Source organism: Podarcis bocagei, assembly GCF_964188305.1.
Source record: "Podarcis bocagei genome assembly, chromosome: 5".
NCBI classification, from domain to species: domain Eukaryota; kingdom Metazoa; phylum Chordata; class Lepidosauria; order Squamata; family Lacertidae; genus Podarcis; species Podarcis bocagei.
In genome coordinates this window covers 65,655,207-65,674,577 of record NC_138129.1, presented here as the reverse complement: position 1 = coordinate 65,674,577, position 19,371 = coordinate 65,655,207, and the positions used below count along the sequence as shown (strand labels likewise).

The following is a 19,371-nucleotide window of genomic DNA, read 5'->3' as shown; positions in this document are numbered from 1 at the left end:
TTCTAATACTTTTTAACAATTATGAACAAGTTAAAAAAATAATTACAATGAATCTCTTAGCTTTTTCCCCACTTCTGAGGAAAAATGACACATTCATGATCTTACATCCAGAAAGAATTAATCCAAAAGTCTTTATTGCACCAACCTGAAGAGTCTTCAAGACAGAGGTAAAAACTGCATTAAAATTGTGAATGTTCATGAAAAGCTCTTTACAATCAGAGCCTCATAACTTAGAAGACACACCTCTGTGCACCGTCCTGCAGCTTCAACCACCTAATATAATTTCAGGGGCCAACTCTGTGGGAGGTAAAAACTGCCAGAGGTAAAAATAAGGTGTTTACATCAGTTGGTTTCCCCTTCATTTTGTTTTTGTTGGCTTTTTTTTGGAAGTGGTGGCAAAGAATTATTTAATTTATTAGGTTTATACACCAGCCTTCCTCATAGGATCTCAGGGTGGCTGACAGAATACAGGATAAAAACAAGTAAATAATTAAAAACAAAACAGTAAAACGGTAGCTTTTGGCTTGGCTGGTTAGTATATTCTGGTGTTTCTGGTGCTGTTAAATCTGTTTTCTGTATTATTTAAGTTTTGTTTTAAATTATTAACTTGACACACCTTAAACCTTGGTATATCAGCTAATAAATGATTTCCATAATACTTGTTTGGTTATATTCAGCACAAAAGACATCAATTTAAAGTATCCTATCATTGGGTGTGGACAGTAATAGAAGCATGATTGAAGACTGATATATAAACATATATAGAAATCAAACATTTTCATACTAAGAAATCATGATGACAATATTAAAATACTAGTTGTTTCTATTTAACATCCAGGGAGCCAGATGTTCAAATTCATTTTTTTACCAGCAGGCTTTCCTGCTTACATTCTTATGACAGGAAGAGGAGACTGTTGCGGGGACATGATCTGGTATTTCTGCTGTTTCATAATTCTTAAGCATTGTGCAATAACCTGCCAAAAGAAATACACAACAAATACAACAACAACAATTAATGTATTTGGAACATTATAAAGTGCTTCACAAGACAAATACAACTGACAATTACTGTAGAAGCTGAATAAAACGTATCAGAAGGTCACTCTAAGGATAAAGGAGAAGATGCTAAAAGCAATCATCATGAAAAAATATGTAAAGCAGAAACTGTAGGAAAGGCAAGCAAAGGAATATAGGAGGAAGCAGATAAACAAGCAGTGACTGTGTTGTGTCAATTTATTGTTGCAGTAAATTAAGAGAAAAAAACATCATCTACCCATTATTTCAGAGAGAATTACAGTGGTGCCTCGCAAGACGAAAAGAATCCGTTCTGTGATTCTCTTCGTCTAGCGGTTTTTTCGTCTTGCGAAGCAAGCCCATTGACGGATTAGAGGATTAGCGCTATTAGCGGCTTATCTGCTGATCAGATCAGCTGATAAGCGGCTTAGCAGCTTAGAAAAAGGGGGGGAAAGGGGAAAAAACCAGCAGGAACTCGCAAGACATTGTCGTCTTGCGAAGCAAGCCCATAGGAAATTCGTTTTGCGAAGCACCTCCAAAACGGAAAAGTCTTTCGTCTAGCGAGTTTTCCGTCTTGCGAGGCATTCGTCTTGCGGGGCACCACTGTACATCCCTAAAGTATGCTGCCAATAACTGTTCTGTTTCAATTATGTCTAGGAACGCGGGTGGCGCTGTGGGTTAAACCACAGAGCCTAGGACTTGCCGATCAGAAGGTCGGCAGTTCGAATCCCCGCAACGGAGTGAGCTCCCGTTGCTCGGTCCCTGCTCCTGCCAACCTAGCAGTTCGAAAGTACATCAAAGTGCAAGTAGATAAATAGGTACTGCTCCGGCGGGAAGGTAAATGGCGTTTCCGTGCTCTGCTCTGGTTCACCAGAAGTGGCTTAGTCATGCTGGCCACATGACCCAGAAGCTGTACGCCAGCTCCCTCGGCCAGTAAAGCGAGATGACCGCCGCAACCCCAGAGTCGGTCATGACTGGACCTAATGGCCAGGGGTCCCTTTACCTTTACCTTCAATTATGTCTGCCCTACCAACTCCTTTACTAATCACTAGGGCTGTCTAAAGCGCCCTTACCCTTGAACTGCCCTGTGGCTCTAATCTAAAAGGCCTCCATCAGGCCAACCTGCTCCACAACTGGTCCAAAATAATTCAGAAGTCACACTAATGTTCAATTTGTTTTTGTTTTTAAAAAAGGGTTTTTAACGGGGGGGGGTATTTTTAACAAACAAATAAACAAACAAGCATACAGCCAGGGGGAAGGCAGGGGAAGGAAACGTGCCTTCTTCCCCTCCCCTCCATATACTATTTTAACAGGAAAAACCAGAAACCAGTATTTTTTAACAGGTAGGCTTGGGAAGGAAGAGATATTGAACATCTTATAGAGACACAGAGAAAGAAGCTTACCTTCCTTGAACTCTGCGGTAGGATTACACCATCATCCCAGAGTCTGGCAGAAGAGTAGAATGCACTGCTTTCTTCCTCTAGTCTTAAAAGACAAAAGAAAAAATTCAATTTTCAACTGCATTTGTAAAAATATATTGTACTTTGGGGAATACTAAGACAATACAGCACATTTTTAATACCCCCAAACTGAAGAGCCAACGGTCTGCTTCAAAAAGTAAAATAATCGCTAGTATAGAAAACAAGTAACTCCAAAAATTTATAATTCTTTTAGCTATTTAAAAAATTAGAAGCAGCACCCTGAAATCCAAAGAGAAACATCAATACCATTAATTCAATCATAACACTGAGGTTTTTGTTGAATGCACCTACTTTTCCTTTAATAGTTTTAAGTCTACTTCTGCTCCTTGTCGATCAGCATCCCAAATAGATGAGAGCGTGTGGCAATGTCTTGAATCCACAAGGCCTATTCTTGCATTGGGCCAGAGGAACAGGAAGTTTGGATCAAATGATCTTCCACACTAAAGACAGACAACACAAGACCAGAGAAATTCAGAAATGAAAACTCACTATTTAAGCCAGCTTGAACAAAGCATTGACTCAAGGGAAACATATTAAGAAGGCATTAAAGAACTGTGAAATATAGTCTCCATCTAATTTAAAACACCGATTTCTGGTTTCAGTACAGTCTGATCCTTAGGTGCCATGTCTACTTGTGTCAACAATAATTCTGTATTTTCCTCACTACGTGCTAGAGATTCTTTGTTATATCAAGTTTCAAGTGTGGCATTCAACTACCATGTCTTGTAAGCACAAGGATTTATGCTTACACATAAATCCATTTCTTCCCACGACCACAACCTTCCCTTCAGAGGGTTGGGGGAACACCTAGAACAGATCTGTCCCAACCCAGTGACCGCATGATGAAATCTACTCCTTGGGTAAGTAACAATCCAAGTATTGGAGGGGATGCAGGGTCAGGAGGGAGAAGAACATCTGCCCCATTGTGCAAGGAGAAATCTTTGCACTGATGGAACAAGAGACTTAGCACCATGTTGAATTTTACCCTAAGAAACTAGCTAGGACAGGAGCTGTGTACATGGGGCATGTGGGTGAGGAAAGAGAAGCTGATCCTACGTTCAACAACCTACCATAGCATAGCTTTCATTTCCATAGCAGCCACCAATCACAAGGGTTATCTTGGGAACAGCAGCACAAGCAACTGCAGCCATCATGGATGCTTGTGCTTTCAGCCTATTAGTGTGATCCTCTGCCTGAATTAAAGTGAAAGAATGGTGAGAGTTATTTCTTTTACTTTTTACATGCAGATGTTCCCTTTATTCCTGGTCTCAACATGTACAGGATTTGCAAATCTTTTATACGAATATTTAAGTGACTAATTTGCCTACACAACAGTAAAAGGGGGGGAAAGAAGAAGATGGTAGTAATTAATGCAGGATTCAGCACTAAAAATTCATTGTTCTAATCTGTTCCTCTTCAAAACAAGACCAAAGCTCTCTATCTATGCACATGCAGACTAAAAGGAAACAGGAGTTTCAAAAACTGCCAGTCCATCATTTTCCAGGCACAAAAACAAAGTATACTACTTAGAAATACTGAGCTCTGTAGGGAACATTATTTTTCATTGTATATGGTGAAATCTGCTAGTTCTGATTTTTTTCACATAGCAAGAATTTAGTTAATTGTAATCATTACTACTGAATTTCCAACAAAGAAGCTAGCATTATAAGGCAATTAGTTTCTAGGTATACAACAGCACTTCTTATGCAGTGTTCAGATGTTAACTTGTTGGGCTCCTAATTTGGCTGACAAGCTACCTTAAAAAAAAGGTAAAGGACCCCTGACAGTTAAGTCCAGTCGCGAATGACTCCGGGGTTGCAGTGCACATTTCACTTTACTGGCTGAGGGAGCCGACATTGTCCGCAGACAGTTTTTCGGGTCATGTGGCCAGCATGACTAAGCCGCTTCTGGCGAAACCAGAGCAGTGCACAGAAACACCATTTACCTTCCCGCTGGAGCGGTACCTATTTATCTACTTGGACTCTGACGTGCTTTTGAACTCCTATGTTGGCAGGAGCAGGGACTGAGCAACAGGAGCTCACCCCATTGCGGAGATTCAAACCGCCAACCTTCTGATCAGCAAGCCCTAGGCTCGGTGGTTTAGACCACAGCGCCACCCGTGTCCCACAAGCTACCTTAAATCTGGGAAATACCAAGTGGAGAGATTTCCCCTCAATCATTTTTCAAACTTTTTACATTCAGAGAACCCGTTCCCTGTTGAATGCAGAGGAATCTGTTATTGCAGGGAAGAACCAAAGTGAGCAAACATTTCTAGTGAAAAAACTTTTTTCCATTTGAAACTGAAAGCATGACACCCTAATTCAGAGGCATTTGACTGTGCTCTGTACTAGTTGCTTTACCTGTGTGAGACTGGTTATCTCTGCTGCACATGAAGCTGTATTCAGGACAAAAAGGATTGGAATGTTTCGTTGGCTACAAAGCTGTATGAAGTGGGAACCCTTCAGAGAAGCTTCATGAGTCAGCTCACCGTTGTTAGCCACTATTCCAACTAGCTGTCTAACAAAAACATAAAACACTTTTTATAGTACAAGGGTAGTAGAAACATTGAAATCAACACAGTAAGTATCCTCCATGTGTTTAGTACTATAACTTTATAATATCACCTTAAATAGGCAACAAATTATTTGCATTACTTTACTTCAAAACTCCCAAGATACTTAGAAATGTTTACAATAAATAATCTGCTGCTACAAGTCATTTAAAAGAATGTGGTTTGGGTGAAGTGCAGGCATGGAAAATTACTTATTCATGTCTAAATTCCCTTACTCTCAAAAACGGGAATGTTTGTGCAAGAGATCTGTCATAAATTATTAGGAGGGATCTAGGGAGCCCCTTATGCGAGGGGAAGGCATGTTCACTATTGGCCATGATGGCTGGGAATGATGGCAGTTGTAGTCCACACAAGATTGTAGGCTAGCTTAGAATGTATGGACAAACATGGTTCCAATGCCAAAGTATGAAGCAACAATCTAATGGGTTGCTTATTATGTACTGGTTATGGACATTCAAGACTGAAAAAGCTCAAATTAGTCATGCAAATTTGTACTTTTAGTGACAAAAGCATACATTTTCACAAACAAATGATCCTGCATAAGTAGTTAATATGGAACTTATTTGTTAATGTTCTCAAGTCTGCTTACAGCAGGAAGCAAAATACAGTTCATATTCTCTGTGGCATAATTTTCTATTATGATGAAAAGACAAACCATCTCAACTATCATATTTTATCTCAGAGGAAATCAATAAGTTTGAGTCTGCAGCATGCTTTATAAATCCTAGCAAAATAATTCACTTTCTAGAGCTACTTAGAGACAAGCTTAACATTAATGGAAAAGGTTAGGCCACAAGAGGCTTCTCTTTCACTTACAAAACAGACTTTAAATATTTATTTGAGTTTTTTAAAGTTTTGAGTGATCTTAGAGTCAGTGAAAGCAGTCTTATTATCAGCCCTAGAGAATAAGGCCTGCTTAACCATTCAACTGACAACCCAGAAGGTGGCAGTTCATCAGGCTCTTTCAGGCTGCACCACAAGCACTTACTAGCTTCTGGATCTTAGACTTGACTTAAGCAGCTATGTGCAGAAATGGATTTTCTGCACAAGAAGCCATTACTTCAAAATATTAAATACAGTGTAGCACTTGCCCAAGGAAGGCTAACAGGGTGGCATTGAGTTCTCACTGGACAGAGAAGGAGCATGGATAAGAACAATGGCCTACTGCACGGAGAGCTGCACATTGGGGGAAAGCCTGTTCAACGTACCAACATTTTGTTTTGAAGACATTGTATATGTTGCAATGCCAAAGAGTACACTGCCTATAATTAATTTTAAGGAGGAGTCACAAAATTGCTAAACAAAGTTATGGAGGGACTTGGGTAGACTTGCCAGCGCTTCCCCTTCATCAAATAGTTTGAAATGTTTTATGTAACTATTCCCACTGGATACACAAACCATACCACCTTAAAATTTTGATTTTTTAAAACAGACAAATGGTGAGGGGAGGCTTTTGCTGCTAGACTCTAGTTAGCAGGTGCCCAGCACACACATGCACATACTGTGGTACCTCTAGATGTGAACGGGATCCGTTCTGGAGCCCTGTTCGCATCTAGAAGCAAACGTAGCCTGTGTCTGCGCATGCGCGTGTCACGTTTTGGCGCTTCTACACATGCGTGTGACGTCATTTTGAGCATCTGCGCAAGCGGCGAAACCCAGAAGTAACGCGCTCCATTACTTCTGGGTTGTCGCGGAGCGCAACTCGAACGCGCTTATCCCAAAGCTCATTCAACCCGAGGTATGACTGTATATGAGGTGTTAGTGAGTGGTGATAGCTGAGAACTCACATTTCTCTAGCAACAGCAAATTGATGATTGTTGGGAATGCAAGTTCCCCACACATCAAAGTTCTACATGAGAGAAGGATTAGATCTCATACAAGAATGTGATTGTAAATTATTTGTGCAAGACAACTATTCTGGAAAGATCCTAGAAAAAACTCATCAACTAGATTATATTACCGGTAAATTAGGTCTGATCAGTATCTTTTAGAGCTGATCATGGTCTTTCAGATGTCGGTATATGTCTTGGCCCAAAGCTAGCCATTGCTATGTTTATTAAATAAATTGCTAATTTGCTTAATGTAATCAGGTCTTTGGCTGAACGTAATTGCTGGTGCCTGTTTGATCTTAAAAAGTAGAGACATCACCTTGCCAACAAAGGTCCGTATAGTAAAAGCTATGGTTTTCCCAGTAGTGATGTATGGAAGTGAAAGCTGGACCATAAAGAAGGCTGATCGCCGAAGAATTGATGCTTTTGAATTATGGTGCTGGAGGAGACTCTTGAGAGTCCCATGGACTGCAAGAAGATCAAACCTTTCCATTCTTAAGGAAATCGGCCCTGAGTGCTCACTGGAAGGACAGATCCTGAAGCTGAGGATCCAATACTTTGGCCACCTCATGAGAAGAGAAGACTCCCTGGAAAAGACCCTGATGTTGGGAAAGATGGAGGGCACAAGGAGAAGGGGACGACAGAGGACGAGATGGTTGGACAGTGTTCTCGAAGCTACCAGCATGAGTTTGACCAAACTGCGGGAGGCAGTGGAAGACAGAAGTGCCTGGTGTACTCTGGTCCATGGGGTCATGAAGAGTCGGACACAACTAAACAACTAAACAACAACAACAAATTGCTGGTGGTTTGTTAGTAGTGTGATACTGATAATTCTTCTGAGTTCTGAGATGCCAAAATGAAATTTCGTCTGCATACTGTTTAAGTTGAAATATGAAAATATTTAGCAGAGATAAATCTTAAAAAGAAGAATTACTAATGGTAGAATCATATGCATTCTACACAGAAGTAAGTCCCACTAAGTTCAACAGGGCTTATTCACAGATGTGGGTATAGTACTGCAGTTGTAAATAATTCTATAAACACATAAAATGGATTTTAAAAAAAACAACAGGTGCAATTTACTATTAATCAGCAATGCTGATTGTCTAGTCAGGTGGCTAAATACAGACTATATTAATTTAAAACCCCAAAATGTAAGCACTAAGCACTTGGAATACAATGAATCCAACAAAATTTAAATCCAGTTATACACCTTGGCTTCCAAAAAAGAGTAACAATGTAAAAACAACTGCATAAGTGATCCAAACAACCTGGGAGCCATAATATAGTATGGCTACATTTCTATCCCTATAACAAATCTAAGCTCAATTCTGCAATTTCAAGTGACTCTAACAGGGATCAAATTACCATTTGCTTGAACAACTAATCATTAAAAAGTGTTGCAATAATGTGGCCCGCTGGTTTAAACTTCTCCCTTACCCTTCTACATAGGCAAATCCTGCTACTAAGGTAGTTCCATAATTAGCTTTGAATTCCTGGAACCTGCTGCCATCTATCATCCGACTCAGGATCTATAAAATATTGTCAAGAGAAATGAAAAATCAATAGTAGGTAGCTTGCTGGAAAAAAATTCATGTCTTCTGTCTCCAATTATGGCTCAATATTCAAAGATAATGGATGATATCTGACTAAGTCATACTACGAGTAGACACACTGAATTAAAATCCAATGATTTCAATGAGTCTGCTTCAAGCATAATTGAGTCAGGTAATACTCTATGTTAGATCACAAAATTGTAAACTTTAACATTCAAAATTGTTTTACTTGTTTAGATACCAACCGTACATCCAAAGCTAAAATTTTATGATTTAAGTAGGCATTGGTAGAGCATAAGACTCTTAATCTCAGGGTCATAGGTTTGAGCACCACGCAAAAGATCACTACATTGCAGGGGGTTAGACTAGATGACCCTCATGGTCCCTTCCAACTCTATGATTCTATTATTCCAGTGGGTTCAACAGCTACAGCCTAATGGAGCTAGCCTGATCACAGTAATCCAGGCTGTAGTAACTTCCCAGGTTGGCTAGCATTACAGTAGTAGGGCTACCCTTGGAAGATGGTTCAGAGACTACAGCAAAATGTTGCAGCACGGAAACTGACAAATATGATAACTTAAGAGCATACAACACTGCTTACAATGCAGTTGTGTTGCCTGTCTATTTGTCACCGAGCCCAGTTTATGCCCCGAGCTATTTATGCTTTGTATGCCATCGTCAATATGGCATATAAAGTCGTAAATAGCTTGGGGCATGAATACCTGAAAAAACACCTCTCTCAATACTATCTTGTCCATAACCTGAGATCTGCTGGGCAGGACCTATTACTTGTCCTTTCATCAAGAGAGATCCTGTTAACTGGCATCCAGAGTAAGGTATTCTTGGAAGTAGCACCCTAGATCTGGAATGAAGTACACCCTGTGATCAGGCATCTCCATTAAGCTGGAGTAGGGAAAGAGTAGGACAGCCTTACTGCTAATAAAAACTAAGTAGAAGTAAATACTCAGACTAATAAGGCTTTTTGATTCATGAAGAATATGGTGACTACTTCTCACACCTCTTCCTGAGTTTTAAGAGAAATAACAACCAACTACAAACCATGGCCTCGACTATGCACACATAAAGGAGTAGACCATCTGAAATACTCAAATTAACCCTTGATCTACCTTTTCAACTCAGCACCTCAACACAGTATCATCTCTGGACGTACTTCTAAAAGCAAGCAGCAATGGACAACTTTCAGAGAAGTAGCTGTGTTTGTTGGCTGTAAACAACAAAAAGTCTTGCAAGCACCTTAAAGACTAGCAAGGTATTATAACGTAAGCTTTCATGAACTAAGATCCACTTCATCAGATGCATGAAGCATAATTAACAGTGCTGCCAACTGAGGATCGCACTTAATGCAATGAAGTGGATTCTCTCAAAAGCTTATCCGATAATAAATTTGTTAGTCCTTAAAATGCTTACAGGATTTTTTTGTTTTCACCAATTTACATAAATGATCCAAGAAAACTGAGCTACAGGATTTGTAGTTCAACCACTGTTAACTATACTGTCACACTGTTTATTTTTTAAGCCTACCAACATCAATGGGATTTATATCAAGTAGCCTAACTTCAGATTGCAACAAACATTTTCCTTACCAGTTTTATATGTAGAGTGTAGCTATAATCTTGTGGTGCAAGCCCCAGAAGCTCATCAGCACAGTACAAGGGACTGTCATACTCTACAGTTTCTTCTGTAGGAATTTCATAATTGAGTGTTGAAATAATATTTCTAACACATTCGTATGCTTCTTTTTCTGAAGATGCAAAATGGTCAACACAGCCACTGACCCTGAGAAAAATAATTTACAAATATTTGGCAACAGATAAAATTCAAGGCAACAAACATGATCAGAAAACATTACTACTAACGGTAAAATAAATGATTCCTTATATTTATCTTCTGTCTTTCAAGTGATTGGAAGTAATAAACATTTGCCTCAGACAAGATAATTTCTTACAAAAAATATATAAAGCTGGCGAGACTGTAATATCAGTTTGCATTAACTGTACTGAAGGAGGAGTGCTATTAGTTTTCTTCATGAATTCTCATGTTTAGAGTAGCACAACGTGCTCTAGACAGAAACTATTGCTACTGCAGAATGCAGGTGCCAGGGCTGTGAAAGGTGCCACATAACACTTGTTCTGCACAAACTGCACTTGTTCCCAATTCAAATTTCACTGGGTCCCAAGTACTTGAAGGAGCACATCTCCCATTATTTACTGGCCTATGGCTTTAGATGTGCTGAGGATCTTAGCAGCTTCTCACAATCCCTCTACCAAGCATAGGGCATGGGGCAGTGATGCAAAGGAAGGTCTTCTTGGTTGCAGCACTCCATCTGTGGACCACCACTCCGCTCTGAGATAAGGTTGGCTTTCTTCTTGAGATTTTAGTGTGGTGTGAAAGCACACCTTTCCAATCAGGCCTATAGTGCAGTGATGCTGTCTGGTTTTTGTGTTCAGATTCTTGCTGTGAAAATAACAATCAGTGGTACCAGGGCTTTTTTCCAGCCAGAACTCACAGAAACTCAGTCCCACGCCTCTCAGGTGGGCACCACTGCCACTCTAAGAGAACAAAGGAGGTGTTCTTGGTGAGATCCAGCACTTCCTTTTTCTAGAAGTGGGTTGTACGGCTTGTTATTTGGTTTTGTTCCTCCCTCATTTTAATGTAAAATGTGCAGTACTTGTGCAAGGTACTGAAAGAACAGGATATAAACAAACAAATGTTGTATGTTGAGGGGTGATTTTTGACCCAGAAATAGATATGGGCCAACTAAGTGCAAATAATGCATCACTTTTTTGGTTTTGGATGCTTCTGACATTTGCAGGCATTTTTTAAAAATGAGATCATTATACCTAGAAAAACTAGGACTAAAGGTATCATTCAATCAATATTAAGAGCTCAGGAACAAATAATATACCTACTTAGCATGCAGGTTGGCTCCTCCCAGTGCCTCGGGATGAATATCTTCGCCTGTGGCAGCTTTAACTAAAGGGGGCCCAGCGAGAAACATTGTGCCAATTTTATCTACAATGGCTGTTTCCTCTGCCATGGTAGGAACATAAGCACCTCCTGCAGTACAAGAACCACACACAACTGCCACCTAGAGGACACACGAAGATAGCTGGGTAAGAAAAAAAGAACAAAGATGAGGAAATATTTAATTTTATGTTGTAAATTTCCAGGAAAAGTTATCAAGCATATGATTATATTGAGAAATTCCACAGGAAAAAGGAGTCAGGAGTTTTATTTCAGAGAGCAGTATCAAATATCTCAGACTTAATTTTATATTGTACAGCAATAATATATAATCCTTACTTAAGCAAGGAAAATATGTGCAGGCTATACCTCAAGATACAAAATCTGTATTATGATTTGTGACAGCTTGTCAGGGTTGGGGGTTTTTACAGCAAGTTCTCTCCACACCTACATTTTTTGAGGTGGGCAGAACATGCTCCAGTGTTATCACCAGTGAGAAGAGGTAGTAGTATCATGCCTGTGTGACATGTTGCAAAAGGAAGGGTAACCAGCTCAGATTATTCAGGGACCCAGTGTGTTCATGATGTGAAGAGAATTTGGAAGGAATGTTTCAGAATGTGACCCACTGGCTATCTTTCTCTAGTGTGTTGAAGCGAATGAGATGAAAGTACTGACAGGTGTTTAATGCAAGATGTTAATGACTAACTACGGTCAGCTATTTAAGATATGAATGTAATGGCCAATGAATTATCTACCATAATGGTTTCTGACCATAGTGGACCTATTCCTTGTGCAACAAATGCAAAATTTAAACTGCTGGATGACTCTTCCAAAACACTATGAACTGCTTTGCTTAGCAATGCATTCTTTTACTTATTAACTATATACTACTGGGAAATGCATTTTAAATGCACAGATTTCTTCCCAATATTATACCTGAGGGATTTTCAATGCAGACATCACAGCCTCATTGTAGAAAACTCGGCCTCCATGGAATTGGTCAGGAAACAACTCTGCCTAATAATACAGAGGCAGGAAATACAGTAAAAATTCAAAAGTTACAAAGCCTATGTTCTATGCGGTTGTTCCGCCTCTTTCTTTTTCAAATGTTGTTTTTAGCATACTGAAAGAATCATTATTTTTCTGAAAATCTGTATTTTCTTTTTTGGAGTTCCCCCCAAAAAAACCCTAAGTATATTCTGTGCGGTAATTTTATACATACCGGTAACTCATCTTTCTTTGACATGGTTAATTCATTGACAGTTCAATGACAAACTGGCTTTGACTTTGTTACCTTGACTATTTTTTGAGTATACATATTTTTAGGACACGGACTTGAAAGCTAACGATAAAACAAGTCAAAGGGAATAATTTTAAGCAAATTAAATCAACCGGTTTCATAGAACATGTATTTTACCTGAAGTGGCAAGAATGCTCCCCCACTGTCCACAAGGTAAACAGATGGAAGTCTATTTTTAATTGCTATTTCTTGAGCTCTCAGTTGTTTCTTCACTGAAATGGGATAAATGGTGCCACCTTTCACAGTTGCATCATTTGCCATGAAGACACACCAGACTCCACAGATTTTTCCAATACCTGCAACAATGACTATTGTCATTACATTTTACAAACAGTATGAATTATCCACTTTGGAATATTTTGTAACCAGATCATAAAGTAAGGCAATTAAGTACATAAATATGCTAGAGAGATCTTTTGTAGCATATTAAAATGCCAAGGAACTCAGAAAGAATGCAGCTCAACTTTCAGCTATCCTCTTTTACCTTACAATGCTGCTAGAGTTTGAACATGTGTAGTGAATGAGAACAGTTGTGGAACTAAGCAGTGACTCAGCTGATAAGGTATCCTATGGTGACATTTTTCAATACATGCAGATAAAATTACTTGTTTATCAAAAGATCCTATAACAGAGGTCGTCAAACTAAGGCCCGCGGGCCAGATACGGCCCACTGGGCTCCTTAATCCGACCCACGAACCTTGCAAACCTGCCACCCGCTCAGTCAGTCCCCGCGCTAAACAGGCGCAGCACAGAGGCCTCACCGCATGGAGACTGACTTCTGCGATGCGGTATGGCTTCTAATTGGCTGCAGGAAGCTCCTTCAGCCAATCAGAAGCTGAAGATGCCTCTGGGCACCGCCCCTTCCTTCCCGCTAAGGTGGCCAAGCGGGAGGAAGCAGCCGAGCGAGAAGGAAGCGGAAGTGGCGTGGAGGCTGCTTCCACCGCCCAGGCCAGCAGCATGGGCTCTGTGCCCCGCCGAGACAGAGGACGCCAACGCTGCCAAAGACAAGACAGCGTCAGCGGCTGTGGCATGAGTGGCATAGGCAGTGGGGCCTTTCAGGAGGGAGGGTGCTTTCAGGAGGCGGTGGGTCCAGCCCCCGACAAGGTCTGAGGGACAGTGGACCAGCCCCCTCCTGAAAAAGTTTGCTGACCCCTGTCCTATAAGCTCAGTGTAGAATCTCCTTATTGCTTTGTTAGTTGTCACAGAATTGATTCTTTCTGTCCTGAACAAATTAATTCTTTCAACCAGTTAAATAAAGGCTGCAATCCTAATTCCTCCCCACTGCTAAAAGAGGAGCCACCACTACATTCCCAGCCCTGCTGCTCATGGTGGCTGCAATGGAAGCAGAGGAGGCAGGACAACTGGGCCTCATCCCTGGGCCAGCTCAAGGTCTGGATCCCAACTCCTGTATTTTGAAGTCTTCTGTTGGGCTCTGAAAGTGTGAATACTACCAGCAAGCCTCCTATCTACTTGAATGTCTGGCAACCAGTTAACTGAGCTGAAGGGTGTCTCTGCTCAATCCAACCCCACATCTGGTATAAGGTTGGGTATGGATTGCATTGATCAGTTAAAGTCAGATGACAATCTATCAAATGTACATACAGTATTATCAATATTTCAGCTTGAGATATTAGATTTAAAGGCCAGCTTTAATACTTTTTTCATTCCTGCTCCACAGACAAGAATCCAAAACATCCTCAGAACAAGTGTTTTCTAAATCACAGCCTGACCAATTAATTGACTGAGGCTTTAGTTGATTAATTGTTCAATTTAACTCATTAAACCTTGTGTCCATGCTGCAGAAGAATTGAGGTTAATTTTACGCATCACAGATAGATGACACCATAATATGTACTACACACGTAACCACTATGGGAAAACACAAATGAACAGCTTTCCTACCAACTTCAGGGCCACTACTTAAATTCTAAGTATTGTTTTCTCATAAGGCCTTCATCAATCTCTCAACTGTGTAGCTTAGTGAGGACTGGTTTCCACTGCTGACATCATGTGTCACTGCTGCACTGGATCAAGGGGCAGGCAAAAGAGCTGGCAAGAGGCTAACTGCAGATATGAGGATGCCATTTTGTCTATTACAGAGCACCTAAGTTTCTACTTTAATTTAGTTAACAGATATAATGTGCCCCTCAAAAATCTTTTGTTACTATATGCAGAAAAAAAGCATTACATTTAAGCATGAAAGAAAAACTACGCGTGTGACTCTTGCCTTGTAAGGTGGATACCATAAACAGATTTACAAGTCTACTGTACATTAATACCCACATAGGAAAGCCTTATTTGATGTGCCAAACCAAACCTGATCCCAAACATTTGCTTCCAGTTGTCGAAAAGGTAGCTTAAGGGCACTCTAATGTCTCCCTCTCATTCTGTCTTCACTATTGCATCTTCCAACAGGCATAGCACACACTATCAATTGGCATGAACTGATTAACTGCATGCAGATTTATTATACTGCAATTTACCTTTTAAAAAATCCCTTACGCAAAACCTACCAGTGAGACATCCTGCTGCAGGAACATCACCATAAGGCATATCAAGGCCTGCAAAAGGGGAGAGCTCAAGGAAACTTTCATCATCAAGAAGCATCTTTAAGCGTTCACGAACAAGCAACTTTTTGTTCTTCTGAGTGTGGCGCAATATTGCATTTTTTCCTCCTCCTTTACTGACCTTCACAAGCAACTCTGAATACCTGATATCAAAATGAAAAGCTCAATGGAACTGAAAACCAACTTATGTTGCCAAAGACAAAAGTACCTTAAGAACAAGTTAATCCAACACACATATTAACAACACTGCCATCATACTTGTGTGGAAATAGTGTGACTGTATTATTCAAAATTCAGCAACAAAGAAAAAAATATGAATTTAAACTGGACACATACATGTGTTCACATGTCAAATTAGGGGAAACCTTGTATGACATAGACATAACCTTGATCCTGAAAAAACATGAAAACATTTGCTTCATGGAACTGTGACTAAAGATTTAAGTACAGACTTAACAGCTTCTTCAGAACTATATTTCTTAAGAAATAAAAAGAGCAAATAGAATTTTGTCCTTACCTGGAACCAGTCTCATACTCAAAAGTAAAAGTGCTTGGCTGATTTTACTGTAAATTCCCAAACAGTCCTATGACCAACCACAAAGCTAGGACAGCCTATCATTCAAAAATTAACTGTATTATTTGATATTTGTATTCTGGCTTTCTTGAGAGATAAAATGGAAACAGTTAAACTAAAATAACTAATGCAAAATACTCATTTTCATGAGTTTTCTTTCAGCTTGCACTACTAGTTTTGAATAAAGCCCTTTGGGCTGCTGCCATTTTTTTCTTCCGGACCAATACTTACAAGTAGTGAGTCACTTTCCTCTCTTTATCTGTGAATCATGATTAATTGAAAACTCTTAGGAAGATATGACTCATATATATCTTTGCATTCAAAATGAAATGAGGGACAGGTTTTATGACATTTTCAAAAATTTGTAAAGCAGATAACACAGATAACATTTATGGTATCATCTTGCTAGATGCCTTTTTAAATGAGCTAACATTACTCCAAAAGTGCTAAAGCATCTACCCAACTTGTGAAAACAAAAATCTTCACAAGACATATGAGGGTACGTATGTAAGTTGAGAAATCATACTAAACCTTTCAGGAGGCAGGAGAAATAACTTGTAACAGTTTTCAAGTTTATAGATAATTGAATTCAGCAAACCGATTAAGGAAAAAACTGAAGCCAGGAGAATTATTTTGGATCCTGGCCTAAGGTAAGGCTACTTTGCAAGAACCTAAAAATGCATACCTTACTCAAAACTGTTGAATCAAGGGACTAATGCTGTAGAAATATTTTTTTTAAAAGAATTAGTTACCTCTGAATGCAGGTCTCACTGTTTCTTGCATTGCCTTCAACTACGTGTCTATACAGGGAAGGGATGCTTCCATCTAATACTGGAAAGTTTTTTGCATGGTTATGTTTATTGTTTGTTTTGAAGCTCATAGAGGAGGAATGTAGCATGTTATGTGGAACCACACTGGTGCATTTTGTTCCATCCTTGCATCTCTGGAGGCTCCATATTTGCTGTCTGCCTACGCCAACTTCCTGACATATGCTCTTGGAAGTTTGGAATAATGAAGAGCAGGAAGTAGACGAGGGGTGTCGTGAATACCTGGAGAGCATGGTGAGAGCGATCCACATGATCCTAGAATCATAAATAACATATTACTTATTTTTTAAATGCATATCCCATATCATCCCTGAATTCATACAAAAATAAACCAATAGCCCTCCCAACATAAAATAATGTGGTATACGACTAGAACATTTCAGTTATCATTTTCAATGCTGTATGGAAGAAAGTGCACAAAAACTTTTCTTGAAGCAAAATCTCTGCTAGTTAATTTCATTTCACTTCAACAGTTAAAGAATTTAACTGAAAGGAAGGACAATTCTAGGGTCCACCTTTGTACCTTACCCACGGCCCTTCACTTCATCAAATTTGGCCCTCTTTGAAAAAAGTTTGGACACCACTGCCGCTAGTTGGGATGCTATACTCTACCAGCAGCAAAATCAATAGCACAGTAAAAGCACTAGAAAAAAGCTCTTGCCAACCACCAATTACAAAGTTATTCCCAATGATACACTTTTAGTGCAAAAAGAGATCAATCATCCTGTGGGTAACAGCATTAATACCATGATGATGCGATTGAACCCATTCCACACATAATACATGAGCACTGTGCCAGGAAATCTCACAGCACCCCATCCAAAATAGCTAATTCCAAAGCTCAGTGGTTAGGAGACTCCAGTGCTTCCCTGAGGCTGGTATTTGAATCTTCTGACTGCCAAAATCCAGGCATTAGCAAAATATTCCCTATGCCAAGAAAGGGACCAGGGTCACAAAAAAAAAGGAATGCCATTTCAGTTATAACAGTGCAACAACACAATAACTAGGAGGAAGCCACCATGCAGAAATTTGGGAGTTAGTACTGCACCTTTACTCTCAGGTTAAGTGGGCATAGGTTTGTAGCCTGCCAGCTAAATTAAGCCATTAACAGGTCAACTTTATTTTGTAAAGTTTGTAAATACGGAATTATTTTGCAGCAAGACAAACCCTAGGAGCCCATTTAGGGTGCATCAGCAGCCTTCTCCAACAGAGAGCACTCCAGATGTTTCAGGCTACAACTCCCATCTTCCCTGATCATTCGCTAAATGCTGGCTTAGGCTGATGGGAGTTGTACTACCCCTGAAGAACAGGATAGGCAAGGCTGCTATTCCTTCTGTGTCTGCTTCATCTCTTTGCTTCTAAAATGGTTGTTCTGCACTAATGCAGAATTAGGAATATATGCAACTCATGGAAACTTATTTGTTTTAGCTGCATTACAATGAGCTTGAATGCTTTCTTGTCTCAGGGCGCGTTCAACAAGCCCTTGGCCAAAATTGATCTGACTGTCGATTGCTTTTATTGCACTGACTACATTTCATTTCACCTAATGGAGAGGATGGACGAATTTTTTTTAGTGCCTCGACTATTGCTGTCCGCCTCATGTTTGCTCGTTTTTGTTTTTTTGTTTTAACTGGCGGGTCTCGGTTGCCGAGCGAGCCCAGAAGTGAGCGTGGTTGTTACCGAAAGCTCTTTCTTTCCCGAAGGCCCCGCGAAACCCCTCAGAGCTCTGGCCCCAAGGGCGGCCCCGGAGTTTCGAGGGAAACAGCTGCACAGGCAAGTTCGCTGTAGGCGAAACCAAGGCCTCGTTTTCCTTTTTTATCCGTCCCCTCCGTCTCTGGCGTTAACCCGACAACCGGACTAGGTTCGCCCACCGCCAGCTGCGTCACCCGACGACCGTTTTCTAACGGCCATTTTCTACCCGCCCCGCCCCCCGCTTCGGGACGCACCGAAGGAAAGTTCCAAGTTACCGTTTTCTTTCAACTCTTGGCTTTTCCCAGAAGTCCCCGGCCCCGCTTCAGTACGTAAAGCGTCCTCCGCGTCCAGGACGGGCTCCGCCCCCTCCGCTTCTCTCTTTTTCTCTCTCGTAAGGGCGGAAGCCAACGCCTGTCCCATGGGAAAGTGTGGGAGTGCGCATGCCCGCTTTCTTCACGCGCTTCCCCCTGCCCAGTTAATGGCACGTGCTGAGCGAGTCTCTCGCGGGCGCTTCCTCACGCCTGTTCCTCGAGTACAGCGAGCGGGGAGGGCAGAAGGAAAGCCATGCAGTCCAGCAGGTGGCCAACTAGACACCTGTAGGGAATCCCGCAAGCGTCCTCTTCCCCACGCCCAACCACTGTGGTTTCCAGCATCTGCCATTCAGAAGCATTGCTGCCTCCAGTTTGGACGCAGAGCGCAGCCACCCTCTTTTGAAGCCATCTAGATTGGTGGCCATCACCACCTCCTGTGGGAGCGAGTTCCATGGTTTAAATGAGTCCCATGGTTTAAATGAGGTGGCGCTGTGGGTTAAATCACAGAGCCTAGGGCTTGTGGATCAAAAGGTCGGGGGTTCAAATCCCCGTGACGGGGTGAGCTCCCGTTGCTCGGTCCCAGCTCCTGCCAACCTAGCAGTTCGAAAGCACGTCAAAGTGCAAGTACAGTGATAACTCAGGTGACATCCGCTTCAGGTTACA

The 19,371-nt window shown here is 40.8% G+C and overlaps 1 protein-coding gene across 4 annotated transcripts; it reads right to left on the bottom strand.

The window, feature by feature from the left end:
• Nucleotides 1-377: 377 nt before the first annotated feature.
• LOC308586758 (methylcrotonoyl-CoA carboxylase beta chain, mitochondrial-like) lies at nt 378-18,823 on the bottom strand. Of its 4 annotated transcripts, none has more exons than XM_081193785.1 (13): nt 18,673-18,823; nt 16,631-16,960; nt 15,251-15,447; nt 12,855-13,033; nt 12,374-12,454; nt 11,383-11,561; nt 10,057-10,249; nt 8,337-8,428; nt 4,856-5,012; nt 3,566-3,688; nt 2,787-2,935; nt 2,418-2,499; nt 378-974 (listed from the first exon to the last, which is right to left on the bottom strand). In XM_081193785.1, the coding sequence occupies exons 2-13, from the start codon at nt 16,954-16,956 to the stop codon at nt 885-887; spliced, it is 1,848 nt and encodes a 615-aa protein (XP_081049911.1). In that variant the 5' UTR covers nt 16,957-16,960; nt 18,673-18,823; the 3' UTR covers nt 378-884. The 4 variants fall into 4 exon arrangements, with proteins under 4 accessions (XP_081049911.1, XP_081049912.1, XP_081049913.1 ...); XM_081193786.1 differs by having other exon boundaries at nt 18,652-18,782; XM_081193787.1 differs by lacking the exon at nt 18,673-18,823 and adding an exon at nt 18,249-18,544.
• Nucleotides 18,824-19,371: the final 548 nt, after the last annotated feature.

Bases quoted from the DNA above. Each gene is read 5' to 3' on its own strand.
- LOC308586758 (XM_081193785.1), bottom strand. From the start codon at position 16,956: ATGTGGATCGCTCTCACCATGCTCTCCAGGTATTCACGACACCCCTCG. The intron at 12,455-12,854 runs GTAAAATACATG...CTGTATTATTAG, and splicing joins GAGCATTCTTGCCACTTCAG to GCAGAGTTGTTTCCTGACCA. The intron at 10,250-11,382 runs GTAGGTATATTA...TATTTTTCTCAG, and splicing joins GGAGCCAACCTGCATGCTAA to GGTCAGTGGCTGTGTTGACC.